The sequence below is a fragment of the Buceros rhinoceros genome, unplaced genomic scaffold, assembly GCF_000710305.1.
Source record: "Buceros rhinoceros silvestris isolate BGI_N320 unplaced genomic scaffold, ASM71030v1 scaffold1075, whole genome shotgun sequence".
Taxonomy (NCBI): Eukaryota; Metazoa; Chordata; class Aves; order Bucerotiformes; family Bucerotidae; genus Buceros; species Buceros rhinoceros.
The window spans coordinates 21286-40042 of NW_010411018.1; the positions used below are offsets into that span (position 1 = coordinate 21286).

The following is an 18757-nucleotide window of genomic DNA, read 5'->3' on the forward strand; positions in this document are numbered from 1 at the left end:
TTTGCACAACTTTTCCTCAGTCCTGCTACATTACCTTAAAAAGAATTTTTCTTTTCCCTTTCAGGTCCCTTAATGTCCATATTCTCGAAATGGACACACTGATACTATGAAGAAAAAAGCACTGTAACTGTTCTTTGAAAAACCAAGAACTTAGAACTTCAGTTCTAATGGTGTTTTGGTTTGGTTTGTTTTAAATCTCTTACAGTCTTTGCTGAGCATCCGCGGCTCCCTGTTCTCACCAAGGCGCAACAGCAAAACAAGCATTTTCAGCTTCAGAGGTCGAGCAAAGGATATAGGATCAGAAAATGACTTTGCGGATGATGAGCACAGCACTCTTGAAGACAATGAGAGCAGAAGAGATTCTCTCTTTGTTCCAAATCGACAGGGAGAACGGCGCAACAGTAACATTAGTCAGGCAAGTGTGTCATCTAGAATGGTACCAGCCCTTCCAGTAAATGGGAAGATGCACAGCACGGTGGATTGCAATGGAGTAGTTTCCTTGGTTGGAGGACCTTCAACTCTAACTTCACCTACTGGTCAGCTTATACCAGAGGTAATTATTACAATTATTACAGTTTGGTTCAGGGACAAAATTTTTTCTTACTGCTCACCTATTGCATGCCTTATCATTTCTTTGAGCTGTGAGAAACAACTTGCAATAGTTTCTAAAAAACAGAACATAAGGAAAAAAAGTCCTCAACTTCTTATGTCTGAGCCTCAGTAAAGAATTATATTCCTCTTGCCTTCAGCAAGAGATCTGCACATAGATAGTAAAGAATATAAATTGAATTTGATGATTTGTATAAAGTTTCACCTCATCATCAAAGGTAAACATTTGATATTTAACTAAGGATATAACTTGAAAATATGTATAAGGAAACACCTTCAAAAGTAAGCAGGATGCAGTTACTAATCCAATGATAGTGAATAGAAATACTCCTTGCTGAATTTATCTTGAAGAAAATTTTCTCGTAATTTTTGTGAGAAAAATACAATTCCTAGGTACCTTAGTAATTGCACTACGTTTCAATCTCAGTTTCAGGCTTCTGTAAGCTAAGATGCTCTTTCAAACTTTAAAAAAAGCAAGCTTTGCCATACATAGTATTTTGATAGGGATTCAGTGTGGTATTTGGGTGGCTATAATAGCACTGTATTTAACCTGAAAAATACTTTCATTACAAATAAGTATTGAGATTTCATTACTACTATTACACATTTCTTTTTCTTTTTATTTCTCTTGATATAGACCTTCACACCAGAAATTCAATCAGATTACCTCACAGGTTATGCCTCTATAGTTCTATTTCAGACATATATTTACATGAAAAAAAATTATTTAGCCTCTTAACTAAGGAGTTTTCTCCAAAGAAATATTACTAGTGAATACTTGAAAATGGGTTTTTATTTTCATGCTAAGACAACTTTAAAATCCCTTATGAGTTCTGCAGGGTTTTTTATTCTTTTTCTGGATGGGACAGAAAAATGAGAAAAAGAGTGAGTCGTTTTCATGAATCACAGAATCAGTGGTAGAGCAAGAACCAAGACTTAGGAACTCTTTAATCCCACTCCTGTGTGGGCCACACTCCAGAAGAAAAGCAAAGCAACTGTAAGGACACCTACATGCTACAGAGTAGTGACACAAATAGGCATATTTACATCAGAGCCAGGTATTATTGCTTTGAAAAGATAATTATAAGCCATACAAAACAGAGTGGTCTTGCATATTCATTGCAAGAATATATCACAAATTCTGTGTGAGCATTGCAGTGGGTAAGAATTGGGTAGAAGAAATCTTAAATAAGATGTGATTTTTTTTCTCATATAAAATTTTCAAACCACAATTATCAGGTTAGGAATGCAGTACGTAGTATTAGAGAGATAATTAATTCCTAGAATTACACTCATGTTTCTTTCATCAAAGTTACTTCCTTTAATAGTAGGTCACTTCTTTCTGTACTCACACTTTAGTTATTTACCATAACTAGCTGCTGGAAATTAAGGTGACAGGTTTCAACTTTGATAATTTTTGCTTGAAAGAATTATAATAATATTACTATCAAAAAAATACCTAGCAAATATTTTGTTGACAGTCATTTGGTTGAGAACAATTGCCTTGGTATTTTGTTCCTCAGTTGATTAGTTGTAGCACTTTAAAAAATTCCCAATGAGTTCCTCAATAAAGAACAAAGAAATTCCTACAGGAACAGAAACCTTCAGTATGTAAGAAAAGTCTAGTATGCTGCACAAAACTGGTTAGATTATCACTACAATATTTATACAATGAATATTGTTAACTGGCTGTTGAAAAGGATGGTTTAATTCCTCAGCATTTAATTTGCAGGGCACCACTACAGAAACAGAAATAAGAAAAAGAAGACTGAGTTCTTATCAAATTTCCATGGAAATGCTGGAAGATTCTGCTGCAAGACAAAGAGCAATGAGTATAGCCAGCATACTTACAAATACAATGGAAGGTATTTGATGTGTTTTATCTGACAGGCAATTCAGTGATCTTCTCCTAACTACATGTACATAATTTCCTTTTTACATGTGAATGTAAAACTAGACATATGAAATCTCTGAACATCAGATACAAGAGGCTTTTGAGCATTTCCAAGATCATTTACACATTGTAAATGCTTAGTCATTTACTTTTCATTACATCTTCCAAAATATTACTCTACTGAGTGGACTAACAGAGACAAAATAATCATAGCTAGGGGACTGCCAGGGCCCCAACAGATTTGCTTCTTGTAAGATATCAGTAGGAAAAGTCAATTAAGATACACAGGGATTGCTCTGTTAAAGGGAGTGATGAGCTAGGATGGTCATTTCCCTTAGACTAAGGATAGACAGTAGGAAATTGGAATGAAAAAGACAGTTTTAAAGAAAACAAGCAACTGTAATCAACCCATGCCAATGCACATGAACTGTCTTCCTTAAGCATTTCTTAAACTTTCTTAGGTTAAGTATAAAAAAGATTAAAAAAAATTGTATTTGCTGAAAGAAAAAAGCATACATTGTTGGCACTCTTTTGCTTATTTAATGGAAACTAATACACTCACACTTCATATATATGCCGTTAAAATATTTTTATAAGTTTAAAGGATCTATCTACTGGTTACTGGCTCAGTGTGACAGCTGTTATAGTCAGACAATCTCTGCAGATGTCCTATGTCATGTATTCTAAAAGAAACTACCAAGTGTTCTTGTGTTTACTTTAAGTCAGAATTGAAATATACTATTTAAGGTGAGTTCTGAAGCCCTTTGCTCTCAGATAAACAAACAGATCTAACTAATTGTATCCAGAAATATAAGGCATATACTGCCTATTTTCTTCTAAAACTATTCCTAAGCCATTCTCATGAACATGGATCTTGCTGAGTGTTCCTACATTTTTGCAAGTGTGAGTTGTTGGTACCTCTTGATTGCTGGTGTGCAATTCTTAGTTTTTCTGCCAGTCAGAGAGGTATCTACTTGGAAACTACTGCTCTATTCCTCCAGCTGAAGTTTGCCCATTCTGACAGTCACCTCCTACCCACACCTGGTTTCTATTATTTCAGAAGTTGCTAAATGTAAGCAGTGGAGTCTTCTGTGTCAAATCAGCATCCAGTCAGAGTGGCCTCTTTTGTTCAAGGCCAGTCCCATCCTACTCTCAGTGTTCTGAGATACATGTTCAGAAATGTGATTATTCCACCCAATCCATATATTTCTTCAGAAGCACTGTCTTTGACAAGGTTTATGAAGATTATAGAAGACTCCTGCTACTTACGATATCCTTTTCTGCCTGGAGGCTACAGTCTGATGTAATGATTGTTAGTTTCAATGGGTTTGAGAGCTGTGACAACTGACCTTTAACTTCTCATAATTCCACCCATACAAGACAACATTAGAGACATAAATCAACCCGCTGGTCCCCAATGTGTAGAGTTTAGCACTAAGACATTACTAGTGAATACTGTGAAACAGAATATTTGTGACTTTAGCAAAACCACCCGTAAGTGTCATGATGATGGAGACCTCTCTGTGCTCTAAGGGATGCCTGAAAACTGACAAATTTCCAGTTTGGGTTGATGACACTACGCAGAAAATTTATCTCAACTGTTGTGCCCTTTTCTTACGTTTCTTGTTCTAAGTATTTCCCTCTTAGGCAAATATCAATCTTCCTTCTGGTTTCTCCCCAAACACCCCATCACATTAGACACTCATCCTTAATATTATTAACTCAGTAGAAGTTACTATTCTTCTGTAAAAACTGACAATGAAAGAGAAGAAAAAATAGTTTGTAAAGATTCTAATTGAGAGCAGAGTCATCCTGCTTTTACTAACGTTGTCTTTCTCACTTGATAGGCACTGCAACAAAGTCAAATTATATTTTTAAATAAGAAAACAGGCATTCCATATATTAAAAATATTGATTCTAATAAACAATGATAGGTATGTGCACTGAGTCTTTATCTGTTATGATGACGATGTAGTTCAGCGTCGTAGCAAATGCAATACTTTTAGTAGCTCAAATCAAAATATGTACACATGTGACAACACAAAAAATTACTTTTTATGAAGCTTATACAGATTATATACAACAGCTCAGTGATGTTAACTTCTAATACCCAAAACTAAGACATTTGCTGTAAGCAAGTCAACTAGCCTGAACTAAATGTCTAGACTCTTCCTACTATCATGGGAAAGGAACAAACACATTTCTCTCCTTAGACAGATGTCTGATATGGTTCACTCTTTAGAGATAACTTCGTTGTCCACTGGTTGTAGAGGAGCTTAAATAAATGAGATTCTTAACTTTAAAATGGCTAAACATAGGTGAGGGAAATCCCATGTTACTATGAGCCCTTTTTTTAAATGATTTAATCTTTTTACATATTTTAAACCGGAACTTCCAGATGATATAACTGGAATATTCATTGTTTGGTTGGTTGGTTTTTTCATTTTTTATAGAGCTTGAAGAATCCAGACAGAAATGCCCACCATGCTGGTACAGATTTGCAAACACTTTCTTGATCTGGGATTGCTGGAGTCCATGGTTAAAAGTAAAACACGTTGTCAATTTAGTTGTGATGGATCCATTTGTTGATCTTGCTATAACTATTTGCATTGTTTTAAACACTTTGTTTATGGCCATGGAACACCACCCAATGACAGAACAGTTCAGCAGTGTCCTTTCTGTGGGGAATCTGGTAAGTGATTTGTCATGCATTACTTGGCGTAAAAATGTCCTTTTCTAAAATAAGTTCATAAATGCATTGCATAGGTTGTAAATTTATTCCAGCTTGGTTTTTATAATCAGTTTAGAAACTGTATCTGTGCTTTTCACAGATAAAGTGATTTTTGCTGGAGCCTTTAACTTTCATGAATCTATTTTGTAACTATTATAATGAAATAACTGAAAATGTGTGGAAATGCTATCTTCACTGAATGGTCAGATTTCCTGAGGTCTCCTTGGGTATTTGCTTTAAAATGTTAAGGTAGATTATCTGATTTTTACTAGGTGCTGATATTCCAACACAGAATATATTTTTCTTCTGTAAGAAAATTGATGAAATATTCAGATGACAGAATTTCTCTTTGAATATTTTTCAGTTACACTACAGTGAAAGTACTTTTCCAAAAAAAGGCAAATTTCTTGTTAGCAGTTAAGTCCTTGCCAGTTTAGGTAACTAAAAAACAATTAACGCAATGATTACTATTTATTCTCTAACAAAAAGCACCTTGTATCTGTAAGTTTATTAGTGATGCCTTTTCCGATTTTAACCTGATGCAGAGATTTAGGCTTACATGAAATTCCTTTTCTGATCAGATACCTAAATGTTCTTGTCTGTTTCTCTCCATTTGCTCTAATGCTCAGAAGCAGAGGATTGAACCTTGCAAACGTTTGTTTCAGAAAAAAATTCATAATTCTAAAATTTTTGGCAGCTCACATAACTACCAATAATTTACACAGGAGAGGCGTGGTTTAACTCTCACAGCATTCAGTCCTTAACATCAAATCCAACAAGTCTTCTGACCTAATCACTCAAAACCAGTAGTTTTGAAAAGTCTGCTAATATTTAAATGAACAAGTAAAGGATTTTGCAGTCAGAGTATATTTTATTTATGTTATATTTATATTTAGTTATTTATAAATATTTTTCGTATATGTAGTGGTAATACATTTTTCTATTACTTTTTTTAACTAAAATTGAACTTATTACCTACCTCGTGAGCATCTTTCTCCTAAAGGGTGAAATCGCTGACATATTCTTACATTCATCACAGAGTACAGAATATTGTGTTGTTAAATGTTGTCTGTCATATTAGAATTATTTCTCTCCAACCATTCACACTTTCTACATCTTCTCCCTTTTCCGATATCATATATATATATTATTTTTACTCTAAGCTAGTAACACTCATATTTTTAACAGCTTTTGTAATAATCCAGTATCATTAATTAGGACTATATATCTGCAATTAATACTATTCCTTCTGGTTTCAGCTAAATTCCGTTACTCACTGTATTAATCTATTAACCCTGATTTTGCGATTTTGCATTCAAAATATGTTAATTTACACTTTGCTTGTGACATCATGGTCTGTTTGAGGATAAATTACATATGACAAATATGACTCTGCCTTTTCTGTAGCATTTTAATGAAAAGGAAGAAATAGTTTTAAAATGCAATGATTCATTTTCATAATACTAAAATTAATTCAGTATTAAAAATTCCTGAGTACTTGCAAGGAAACATGAGTTTACTTCTGTTAAAATGTATTTTTGTGTATTTGGGGATGTAATTAGGCTCAAGAAAGAGTAGTTTGTGGATGGAATGGTTATTTTGTGAGGAAATATTTTAAAATTAAATGTTTTTCCTTGCTTTTTAAAATAATTTTGACAAATATGTCAGTTTTGTCAAGAATAATCTTCTTTTGCATTTTCTTGACAACACATAGCAATGCCTGTTACATTATTATGATCATATGGTAATATCTCACATACATCAATTTAATAGTATAGCGTTTCCTGGTATATTTCTAGTTTCTCAAAAATGCACATTTTTTTAAATGTTAATGTTTAGACTATGACAATGGTTTCCACAGCATTATATCCACCTCCTGATCTTCTTAAATTTGAATCATCTAGGATAACCTTGGAGTGGCGTGCATAATATTCATATGTTTTTAGTGGTTTTGCATTATGTTCAAAAACTTCTTTCTTATGCTTCACAAACCACTGATCATTACTCATTGCAAGAAAGTGTTGGGTTAAATTCTGGACTTTAAAACACTAAAGAGTGTTGATAATTTCAGATTTGTTACTTTCAGGTATTTCAAGAGAAATCATCACCATGAAGTTCTTTTTCACAAAAAGGAAATAGATATCACATAGAATTGTATCTGTGCATGAAACCTCTGCATAGAAAAAGCCCAGTGCCAGAAACTCCAACTTCTGTCTATTCCACACATACTCTTCAACTCTGACCTTGAAGTCAGACCTCAGAGAGTCTGTCCTCAGGGATTTCTTCTAACACTTCTGGTTAGACTGTGAGCAAGGAAAATAATTGCTGTGAAGACTTCTTTTATTTTATGGGACTATCCTCTAACAACAGGACTGAAAACACCAGATCAGATCACGTAACCTGCTGTCTGGAAAGTCCAGCACACACCTGTCAAATATGAACCAGTGCTGAGCTGCGGACTGGTGAATAGCTTTTTATAGTTTCATCAAACCTCTGCCCTGCTATATCTGTCCTGATTTAGTAATTTATTATGATTTATCAGTTTTCAGTGTTTAGAAATGCTTAGATGCCATTTGGAGATGGCAATGAGCTGGTCTTTTATAGGAACAGATACAAGTAACAGGTATGAGAACTTAAGCTGGATTAGAAAATTTACTCAGGTATATATATAAATTTCTCATAACAACTCAACTAATCATTTACATTTTGTTCTAGGTGTTCACTGGAATATTCACAGCAGAAATGGTACTAAAGATAATTGCCATGGACCCTTATTATTATTTTCAAGAAGGCTGGAATATTTTTGATGGTATTATTGTTAGCCTTAGTTTAATGGAGCTTGGCCTTGCAAATGTTGAAGGATTATCTGTTCTTCGGTCATTCAGATTGGTAAATAACTTGATAATTAAATATTTGCATGCAATTGTTCCCCCAAAATGCGCTGATATCTGTAATAATTAATTATATTGTACAGATACATTATATACTTAAATGTCTCGCGCTGTTTTTCATATATGCCTAATTTGCAAGCCATATTTGATAAGTACAAGTTTAAGGTCAATTGGTATCCTTTCATATCTGTTGGTATCAAATTATCCTACTGATATCCTATCCTACTGGTATTCTTTGCCAGCATAAGACTAGCTGCTACCTTTTGAGAATTTTGTAAGTCTTTGTTATACAGATTTCATTAAGATTCATCAGATCTGAGTATCTGTAAAAACATACATATTGCCACCAGCATAATCATAACATTTTAAATCTTGATACTGTGAATATTACTTTGTGTTACTCATAAAGCCCCTAAGTAGATCCTCTCTTCACAACATTTATTTTAATGGGCACTTAGTAACTACATTATGTACAACAAAGAGTCATAATTATCTGTCTTAGGAAAACACCTAAAATTGAAATATTATTGAGCTTTCACTGGAAATGTCTTTTTTATAGCAATTACAATTGTACACAAACTAATGTATAGGTATGTTTTCTGAAGGCACAAGATTCATCATGTAAAAGTCCATATCACTGACAATTATCAAACTTCTTGAAAGCCAATGTTATTTCCTAATATATAGAGCAGCAAGTAGTGACTTAGTTTATCAGCGCCAGTTGAAATGGTACCCAAATTCATGTACCATTGTTTGGTTACTGAATATCATTTTTAAATTAGTGTTTATGATTTGAATGGACATCACAATATCAGCATCAGTTTGTTGCTTCAAAAATTGTCCCCTAACTAAGCCTGGAAGACCTGATGTGGGGCTGTGGGAAATGTCAGAAAAAATGCTGTAGTGAAGGCGATGATAAGAGTACAAACTTACAACATGTCTTTAAGAATTGTTCAGTAATCACCTCTAAGACAATGTTGAAAAATATTAGTATCAAAAGTGGTACAAACACAAATTACAGATTTTTTTCTATGTGCCTCACTAAGATGAAATGCTAAACACTGCAGTTTGGGCAAATGTGCAGTGTTCCCTGCTCTCCATTAAAATAGTCTGTTCCTATGGAAGAACAAATTCATCTAAGGAAACCGATATGCTCTGCTAAATAACTTGGACCTAGCTTCTATTTCATTAGTAACACTAATAATTCCTCTGTATCTTTGTTTTTCAGTTGCGAGTTTTCAAATTGGCAAAGTCTTGGCCAACCCTAAACATGCTGATAAAAATTATTGGCAACTCAGTGGGGGCTCTGGGGAACCTGACCCTGGTGCTGGCCATCATTGTGTTCATTTTTGCTGTGGTTGGGATGCAGCTGTTTGGGAAAAGCTACAAGGAATGTGTCTGCAAGATCTCCAGTGACTGTGTGCTTCCACGCTGGCACATGCATGACTTTTTCCACTCTTTTTTGATTGTGTTTCGAGTGTTGTGTGGAGAATGGATAGAAACGATGTGGGACTGCATGGAGGTTGCAGGCCAAACCATGTGCCTTATTGTTTTCATGCTGGTCATGGTGATTGGAAACCTAGTGGTATGTGATGAACATTTTTGAACATTAACTCTGATGCAAAATGTACATAACTTACAGCTAGGCAATAAGAATGTTTTTCATAATTCTGTTTAGAAGTAAAAAATAAATCTGAATGTGCTAGATTTTGAGTTAAAAACATATGATGATTCTCTTTTTCACCTTTTTACTCATTTCCATACACTGAATGTATTCCGAGTGTTGTGTGGAGAATGGATAGAAACGATGTGGGACTGCATGGAGGTTGCAGGCCAAACCATGTGCCTTATTGTTTTCATGCTGGTCATGGTGATTGGAAACCTAGTGGTATGTGATGAACATTTTTGAACATTAACTCTGATGCAAAATGTACATAACTTACAGCTAGGCAATAAGAATGTTTTTCATAATTCTGTTTAGAAGTAAAAAATAAATCTGAATGTGCTAGATTTTGAGTTAAAAACATATGATGATTCTCTTTTTCACCTTTTTACTCATTTCCATACACTGAATAATCTCACTATGGGTCAAGGAATTTAGGAGTTCACCAAAATGTCAAACCAAACATGCGATTATGAGAGTGCTGTAGCTAATTTAGAGGTTCTCTTCAAATCCAAATGTCTTCCTAACTACCCATGAAATAATAAAGCTTATGCTGCACCAGGTCCTGAGCAGCTGGAGAAAAAAATAAAATCTTTTTTACATCCATTACAGCTAATTCTTTAATATGACTTAATAAAAATAAAGTATAATATAACTGTTCTTATATAGAATATCTTGTATTTAAGTACTGAGCTTTTTGGTCTTTTTAGTTGTAAAAACCAGAAACAAAATACAGAATGATTGGACAAACATCCTAAAAATGTGTCCTAAAGTTTCTAATTCAAAATTATAGAGGAAACTTCCGCAGAAAAATTTTAATTTAAGCAGACAAGTTAAAATGCCAAAGGTTCAATTGATAAATATTGAACTGGTGAGAACTTCTTAGAAATCAGGTTTATAGTTGGAATGCATGATTTACACTTTAAGTTTCTTTTACATTTAAGCTTTGCAGTTCATTCTGATACCCCAAAAAACTACCTGTAAAAATTATCTTTAAGTGTTTATAGAACATTCAAATGTTCATATCCTAGCCACTTACGTGACCTTGCCATCTTGACATTATGTCAGCAGAAATGTGAAGAGCCCCAGAAAGTTATTTATGATCAGTAACCAGCTCTATTTGTTTTTTAGCATTAGCTTCAGTTTAGAAAGATTGTTGTTTCAGATTCATACTGTCTTCTTTCTTCCAAGCGTTTTTTGGCCTTCAGGGTTCTTTCCTGGAACCGCAAAAGTCTGCAGAATTAAATCTCATAGAAAGTACAAATGACAGACCTAACACTTTGAACAATACGACAGACCTAACACTTTGAACAATACGACAGACCTAACACTTTGAACAACAGGGAAGTTTATTTAAGCATTTTGCCTTATCATGACAAATTCTGATGCCTAGTGGTATATCAGACTGCAAGTATTATATGATTAATTGCTTGTAATCTTTAGAGAAATACCTACAGTTTATATGAGATTATATTAAAACAACAATAATGATGTTCATGTTCTTAGTAATAAACCACAGTTCTCAGGCAATATTGGTGCTAAGGTTGTTACTTGCTGATGAAAGAAGTCCATTTTATTTTACATTTATTCCTACGTAAAAGCAAACAAATTTTTCAATTTTTGCTAAATGAAAAAAATCCAACTACAAATAATATAGCAGTATTACAAATAACAGAGGTCAAAAATGTAAAATTCATTTTAAAATATTCTTTTTAATACAAGCTTTATAGAATTTAAGGGATAAGCCCAGAATTAATAGAAAATCACAGTCTCATGGTATAATCTCCCAAACACTAGTTAGAAAATATAAGTAGGTTATTATAGCATTAACTGATGCAAGTTCTTAAAATATCTGCATTGTAGAAACTCATCTAATTTTATGAATCATGTTTATTTAATGCTACTTAAATTCCAAGTGATTTTAAGAGATTTAGACAGAAGACTTTCAAACTTCTAAACAATATGTATAGCTAGACTTTTTGCAAGTTTTGTTTTATATTAGAGTCCAAGTATCCATGATGTTTCAAGCAAAGATCAAAAGTTTAAAGTATTAGTTTGTAGTAGCTTGTCTGTTTTCATCTTCTGAGTGAATACTGATCAAAGCAAGTAAGGAGATCTCTTGTAATTTAAGGTGCTATAGGGTTGTCTAGAATTAAGGAATGTTGCTTTTCAAAACAATGTGTGTTATTTGTCAGTATCCTGTAAAAATATTAACTTCTTATATGTAATTTACTTTAAACCTGTATTCTCTCACCTTTTAGGTGTTGAACCTATTTCTGGCCTTGCTGCTGAGCTCATTTAGTTCAGACAACCTTGCTGCTACAGATGATGATAATGAAATGAACAATCTACAGATTGCTGTGGCGAGGATTCAGAAAGGCATAGATTATGTGAAGAGAAAAGTGCGTGAATTCATCCAAAAAGCCTTTGTTAGAAAGCAGAAAGTTTTAGATGAAATCAAACCCCTTGAGGACCTAAACAAGGGAATAGATTATGTTAAAAAAAAGATACGGGAGTTCATTCAAAAAGCCTTCGTTAGAAAGCAGAAAGATTTGGAGGAAATCAAAGCCCTTGAAGAGTTAAACAACAAGAAAGACAGCTGCGTTTCCAATCATACTGCTGTTGAAATAAACAAAGATCTGAATTATCTTAAAGATGGGAATGGAACTACTAGTGGTGTAGGCACAGGTAGCAGTGTGGAAAAATACGTTATCGATGAAAATGATTACATGTCGTTCATAAACAACCCAGGCCTCACTGTGACAGTGCCCATTGCAGTTGGAGAATCAGATTTTGAAAATTTAAATACAGAAGAATTTAGCAGTGAATCTGATATGGAAGAAAGCAAACAGGTAGGGTTTTTCATATCTTAATAATTAAATTGTAGTAATACATTTACATATTTCTTAATTACATATTTAGGATTGTTTAAAAACTATCTTATCTCATGTAAATACATTTTATATTTTATTATTTTATGTAATTATAATTAAAGAAAAAAAATACTCTACGTGATGGTATACTAGGGTGTCCTTAGAGTTTACTTTTTCAGTACTCTGTTAGCACCTGGAAGATGTATGATTTTAAATATTATTATTTCTTTTACAACCTTATGAAGTTTTAGGACTAGTGCACATTTCATAAAGCATTCTTTCTGTAGTACCTATTATGTGATCAAGATGTACAGAATAAGGGTATTGTAGAAGGCTGAGGAACAGTCAAGAGTATGCAGGTTTGCATACCCAATCAAATATATGTAGAGAAAATATATGGTTCTAAAACTGAACCTTGAGACATCATAGGTCAGTGATCTATTATGGATTATCCAAAAAGTTTTGTGAGTAATATTTGTATAGATTTGGGGTTTAGAGACTATCCCTGGCTGAACTGGAGTAATCCAGATGCCAATTAATGTCATGGTAAAGCAGTATCTCAAGTTATCCTAAACAGAATAACCTTGTAATATACATGTATGTGGAACCAGTTTACTTGAAAGCCTTATGCTATTATCATTATGCAAAGAGTCAGAAGTTGTTTAAAAACCAGAAGACATGTGCCTTAAGATGTAAGTGACTCAAATACCAGAAGTGATAATGAGCAGGTAATAATAGTATTCAAGGAAAACTTAGTATGTTGGAGTAATGATCAATGACAAGGTAATACATGTATTAGCAGAATATAACTGTATTCAAAGCCATTAGAAACATAGGAACTGTGAGGTTTAAGGGATCAGGAATCATGGATAATGTTTTTGATTAGATTAGAAACTATGATGTTGTGTGATAACTCATTAACACAAAAGGGTTTTTTACTATAAAAAAAGCTCTTCTACAAAGAAGCCCTGTATTCATGACTGTATCATAGCTGTGTAGCTGCAAATAACGATGTATTCCTCAGCCATACCAAACTATACCACATAACATTAAAGGGCAGCCAGGATCCAGTTAATCATAGTATGGGGGGGTTTTGCTAAAGAACATAAAGGAACAGTAAAAATGTGTGTTTATTTGCAGCTGCAAAGAAGGTTACTGTGCATAACTATTGTAAGATTAAGAGCAAGGTATTCTATCATCTGAGTTGGTCAGTTATGAGACAGTTTCAATGCAGATGTATAAGACAGATAGTATAGCAGTAGTGCTTAACCATGACAATTTAAGAATACGAGATACAGGAAGAGAAAAATGATATAATTTGTGAGATCAACTAATATCAGGGAAAAAAAGGTTTCAGAGTGACTCTGGGTCTGAGAATTAAATATTTTCCATGTCAGTATTTTCACCAGATCTAATAAAAGTTAATTGTCTTTTCCAATTAACCTTTAGCAAAGTCTTCAAAGTCTTTTCATATATTCTGATGTTCTTTGAAATGGCATTTTACTATAAATTTTCTGCTTTCCTTGTGGTTAGTTTTGATAAACACAGTGATGAGCACCTTCCTAGTATCTCCAATTTATGAAGTTACATGCCCAAAAATTTATTTAAAAATTACTTTTTTAGAAGTAATATGCATTAGACAGTTGGGAAGTTTATAAGCTATGCGGATGCTAAGTGTGTGGTTATGTGACATGTTAGCCTCAGCAGCAGAGTTGGCTTGGGAAGTTCCCATCCACACCTGGCTCCTGATCACCTGGCAGTCTTTACCCCTTTCTCTGCTACAGTTCTTGTGGTCTATACTGTAAGACATGTTACTCAAGTGATGTAAGCTAAATAACATCACCCCATAGGTATTATTTGCTTATTTCTTCTCTAAGATAGACTGAATGGTTCAGTTTACAGTGTACTGCCATATATTCTGTCAGAACAGCTGAGGACAAAAGAAAATGCAATGCAAAGGCAGAAACTCCTCTGGTTTCCGAGTGTGAATATGATGTAAGTACACCCCAAGAAATGGCGTAAAAGCCCTTGTTGTGCTAAGAAGTTCTAAATTATACCAATTTCAAGGTGACTTTCTTAAGTCAATTACTCTGTTCATTTCCATATTTGCTTGGTTCTGGTATTATGCTTTTTTCTTCTAAGGCCATCCTGAAGTTTGAGGACTGTAATAAATCAAAAAGGATTTTGCCTTTTTTTTTTTTAATGGACTTCTAACCTTTTTTTATGGACTCTACCTTACGTATTCAGGAAGGGAAACCAAATCCAAAAGTCTGTATAAGCAAATTGAAAGTGAAAATTTCAGGTGGCTGTGGGAAATTCACAAGTAAATGATGGATGATGCTTATATTAAGAATGTGTGAATTTTCAATGGGAATAGGATAAACTTAGGACTTCTGTGCAGCCTAAGATTTCACTAGAATGTAACAATCACTGCTGTTGCAAAGCTGGAGCAATAGTGCTTCCTTCAAGTTCTACTCACACACTTAGGGTTTACCTCAGTGTGCATTCGAACAGTGCAAACGTGCGTATTGTGAACAGTATCTACTAAGATAGCAATTTCTTGGCAGTGCCCTGAAAACTGTGAATTCTATATTAATGACTTTTTCTGTTCCGGATTCCTTACTCCATTCCTTTGGGATGATTTTTAGAGAAAGGATAAAGTGGGGTTTTTTGTTTGGTTGGGGTGTTTGTTTTTTTTTTTTTTATTGTGTGTATAAAAATCCACCTGCCTTGGTAATTTATGAATGGACATCCTGTCATGTGACAGGAATTTGTTAAGATTCTTCTCCTACCACGTCAATAGCACTCTTGAATCTTTTGCTGCCTTCTGATTGTCTTTTGAGAAAGATAAAGAGTATATTGGCACAGTGTTTAAGTTACCTCTCTAGAACAGTACACCATCATTTGCTTTGTTTTGCCTCTCAGGAGATACCACTGAGACAACATTGCTTCTAGGAGAAGGCCTAGTCTGCAAAAAGAGGGGTAAAGGATGGGGCAGAACTTTCCCTGCCTTAACTGTGGCAGTAATTAACACTTGAAATACCCTTAGGATGTATCCCCTTTAATAAATTTTATTTAACAACAGAGTTGTGGAAAGCTAGATCTGCACAGAAACTGTAAAATGAACCACTTTTTTCTGGTGTCTCACTGACTGTTACTGTTGTTAAGAGCAGAATGATTATTTAAAGTCTGTCAGCGGTAACAGGTCATGCTAGAAGTGGGGCAGGGATTGTGTGCCTTGAGGAATATGTCTAAAACAGATAATTACTATAGAAATTTTATCTGCGGGTAAATGAGGAACAAATTGCAATTCTTCCTATTTTTAATATCAGATATACTATGGTGCAAAATAACTCTAGCGACCAAGTTTCTTTTGGAAGGCTGGAAGGCTAGTTCCTTTATTCTTTTTTTTCCCTTTCATAAAAACACTTTTCTAGTTTGGTTGCATGTTCCAGACCTAAACAAAGTCTCTCTAACATGTATCACTAGAAATTTGGGAAAGTCTCCATTTGAATGAAACAGAGCAGGAACATTGATAAGATTTAAAAGTTACTCACTACTTTAGAGTTGGCTGACAGTTCCTGATAGAAGAGAATATTTCATTGATACTTCGAAAGAGAATTTTTTTGATAGCTACAATTAAAAAATAGAGGTACAATGCTCCATGAAATAAACCACCAAGAATAACAGATTTTTGTTCTGAAAATAAGATATTTGAGATAAATAGCTTTGAAGATAATAAGAAAATTAGAAGTAACTAAAGGGGATAATTCAGTGGTTTTTGAAGTTAGAATTGTGGATGCTCTTTCTATTATAAAATATGCCCGCTAATCAGTGAAATGAATGGACTGTGTTAATCTTACCAAACATAAGACTCTTAACTATTATACTTCTGCGCCACTTAACAACTGTTCATTATACCCAAATCACGACTTGGTTAATTTCAACCCGGAAAAGTAATTTCAAAGATATTCATCAGTTGTTATGGAAAGCTTATTTCACAACTAAAGAAATACATACACCTACAGGCCTCCATCATTCAGAATTCCAATAGTGTTTCTATCTACAGTATATGTACAGTAAGTACAAATTCAGATTGGTGAAGTAAAGTTGCTCAGTTAACTTCTGAAATCACATCAGATGATGTTAATAAAATTAAAACTATCCTCCATCATCTAATCTATTGCATTTTCAAAACTAAGTAAGTTCAGCTTTCTGATTTGCTTTGCTAGTGCCTTTGTAACTAGATGAAGTAAAAGACAGGAACAAAGTTATTGCACTCCCAAAGGTTAAGCATTGCCATTGGACTTCAATAAGTTTCTTAGCCAAAACATACCCAGTAGAGATTTGATCAATTTTTTTTTATGATTTTGCATTAAATTTCTTTTAAAATATACAACAAACTAAATTTTCCCTTCTTCTAAAACTGACCAGTTCTGGGACAGCATTTTCAAAAGTCACAGATTCTTTTAAGTTATGAACTGGCAGTGGATAACTAATGAATGAAACTACAGAATGAAACGGTATCTCTGGATAGACTGATGTGCCATTGTCCAGATGCCAATCCAATCTTCTTTGAAACAATTAGATATTACAGAGTCAGAAGTATAGAGCAGACTAAAGCTAAACTAGAAACATGCAAAATATGATACTTCATCACTTATAATCTGAGCAGAAATTAGGATTTATTTTTATTGAGACCTGTAAGTTCTACCACCATTATTAGAGGATGAAGGAGGAATGAGAAGACATACTTCTTCAAAGTATTTTTCCTTACTGTATGTATTTTTTTTGCAAATAGAAGAGATAATCATATAGTCAGTTAAATGAAGACTAGAATATTAAACCAAAAAAATCCTTAAAATTTTCATTAATATGCATTAAGCACTATATAAATACTGGAATATTTTCCAGATCTGCTAACTATGACTTCAATAATTTAATTCATTCTATCTTTATGCATCACAATTTCAGAGTGCGGATTATTAAGTCTAGCTTCTGCATTTCTTATTTCTCTAAAATAAAATAACAAGTACTGTAGAAAAGTTTGTTGAACATTTCAGGTGGTATGTATTTCCCTCTTTGCCGATGGATCATAAAATATTTAATAATTATGTTTTAATTGTGTTAAAGCCATGTTTGAATTAGAGATTCCAAAAAGAGGAAAACTAGAGATCCTGTGTGTTGAACTTCACTACCTACCATTCTTACTTCTCACAGGGGTAAAACCAAGCTGGAGTAATCAAGAATGCAGCTCTGGTGCTTTTTAACCAGGTAGAGCAACGTGTCACCACTTTCACACAGGTTACCTAAGCAAGTTATACATATATATGTATATATATATATAATCACTTCTTAATCGATTTTGACTGGCCTGCATGCTCTTCAGCTATGTACCTTCCCTATCCATTGCAAGACAGTAGAAACATGCACAGCTGCTCTCTGCTGAGTCACGGGACTCACATCACAGCATGGTCAGGCGGGATTGGCAATCCCGACATACATTTTTTTAACTCTGCTAATGATTTTTCTAGATATTTAATACAGTCTTTATCAATAACTGCATGCTCTACAGATTTTGAAGTATGGATCATAAAAGTACTGGAATGTTATACATTAAAGAGGCCAAAGAAAAAGGGAGCATGCATAGTTTTTAAAAAATAAAAACAACCCTTTTTGATTCAGCCCTTATAAATGTAAATGTTAAGTGCTTTATGTAATGATTACTGCCACAACTTCAGCTCCTTAATGAATAACGTTTTAACCATTGCAGTAGCCTCCTGCATAAAAATTATATTGTTATACTTTTAAATCTACAATGCACTGTAATGCAAATCTTCAAGATGCTACAATCTACATTCTGTATTCATTTGGGCAGTGCATATCTTGAGTTTTATAAACTGTAAAGCAGAGTAAACACTTGCATAATTGCTAAAATTATACTTAGCAAATAACACCCCTTAAAAAACTGTAAAAGAACAGCATTTTACAAATATTATTTTCTTAAACCTTAATCTCCTTCATAAGTAGTGGTATTTTGGAATGTGTTTCACAACAGCAGTCTGTGACTGAACTGAGGATGTTGGTGTAAATTAG

General features: G+C 33.8%; 1 protein-coding gene across 11 annotated transcripts in view; it reads left to right on the forward strand.

The window, feature by feature from the left end:
* LOC104493188 (sodium channel protein type 3 subunit alpha) overlaps positions 1-18757 on the forward strand; it is a 63682-nt gene that overhangs the window by 18046 nt on the left and 26879 nt on the right. For 4 of the 11 annotated variants that reach the window (XM_010135826.1, XM_010135822.1, XM_010135824.1 and 1 more), the window contains exons 11-17: positions 206-553; positions 2342-2474; positions 4957-5195; positions 7950-8123; positions 9354-9710; positions 12050-12283; positions 12368-12640. In XM_010135826.1, the coding sequence (XP_010134128.1) occupies positions 206-553; positions 2342-2474; positions 4957-5195; positions 7950-8123; positions 9354-9710; positions 12050-12283; positions 12368-12640 (1758 nt within the window). The other 7 variants (XM_010135832.1, XM_010135831.1, XM_010135823.1 and 4 more) reach the window with 6 other exon arrangements.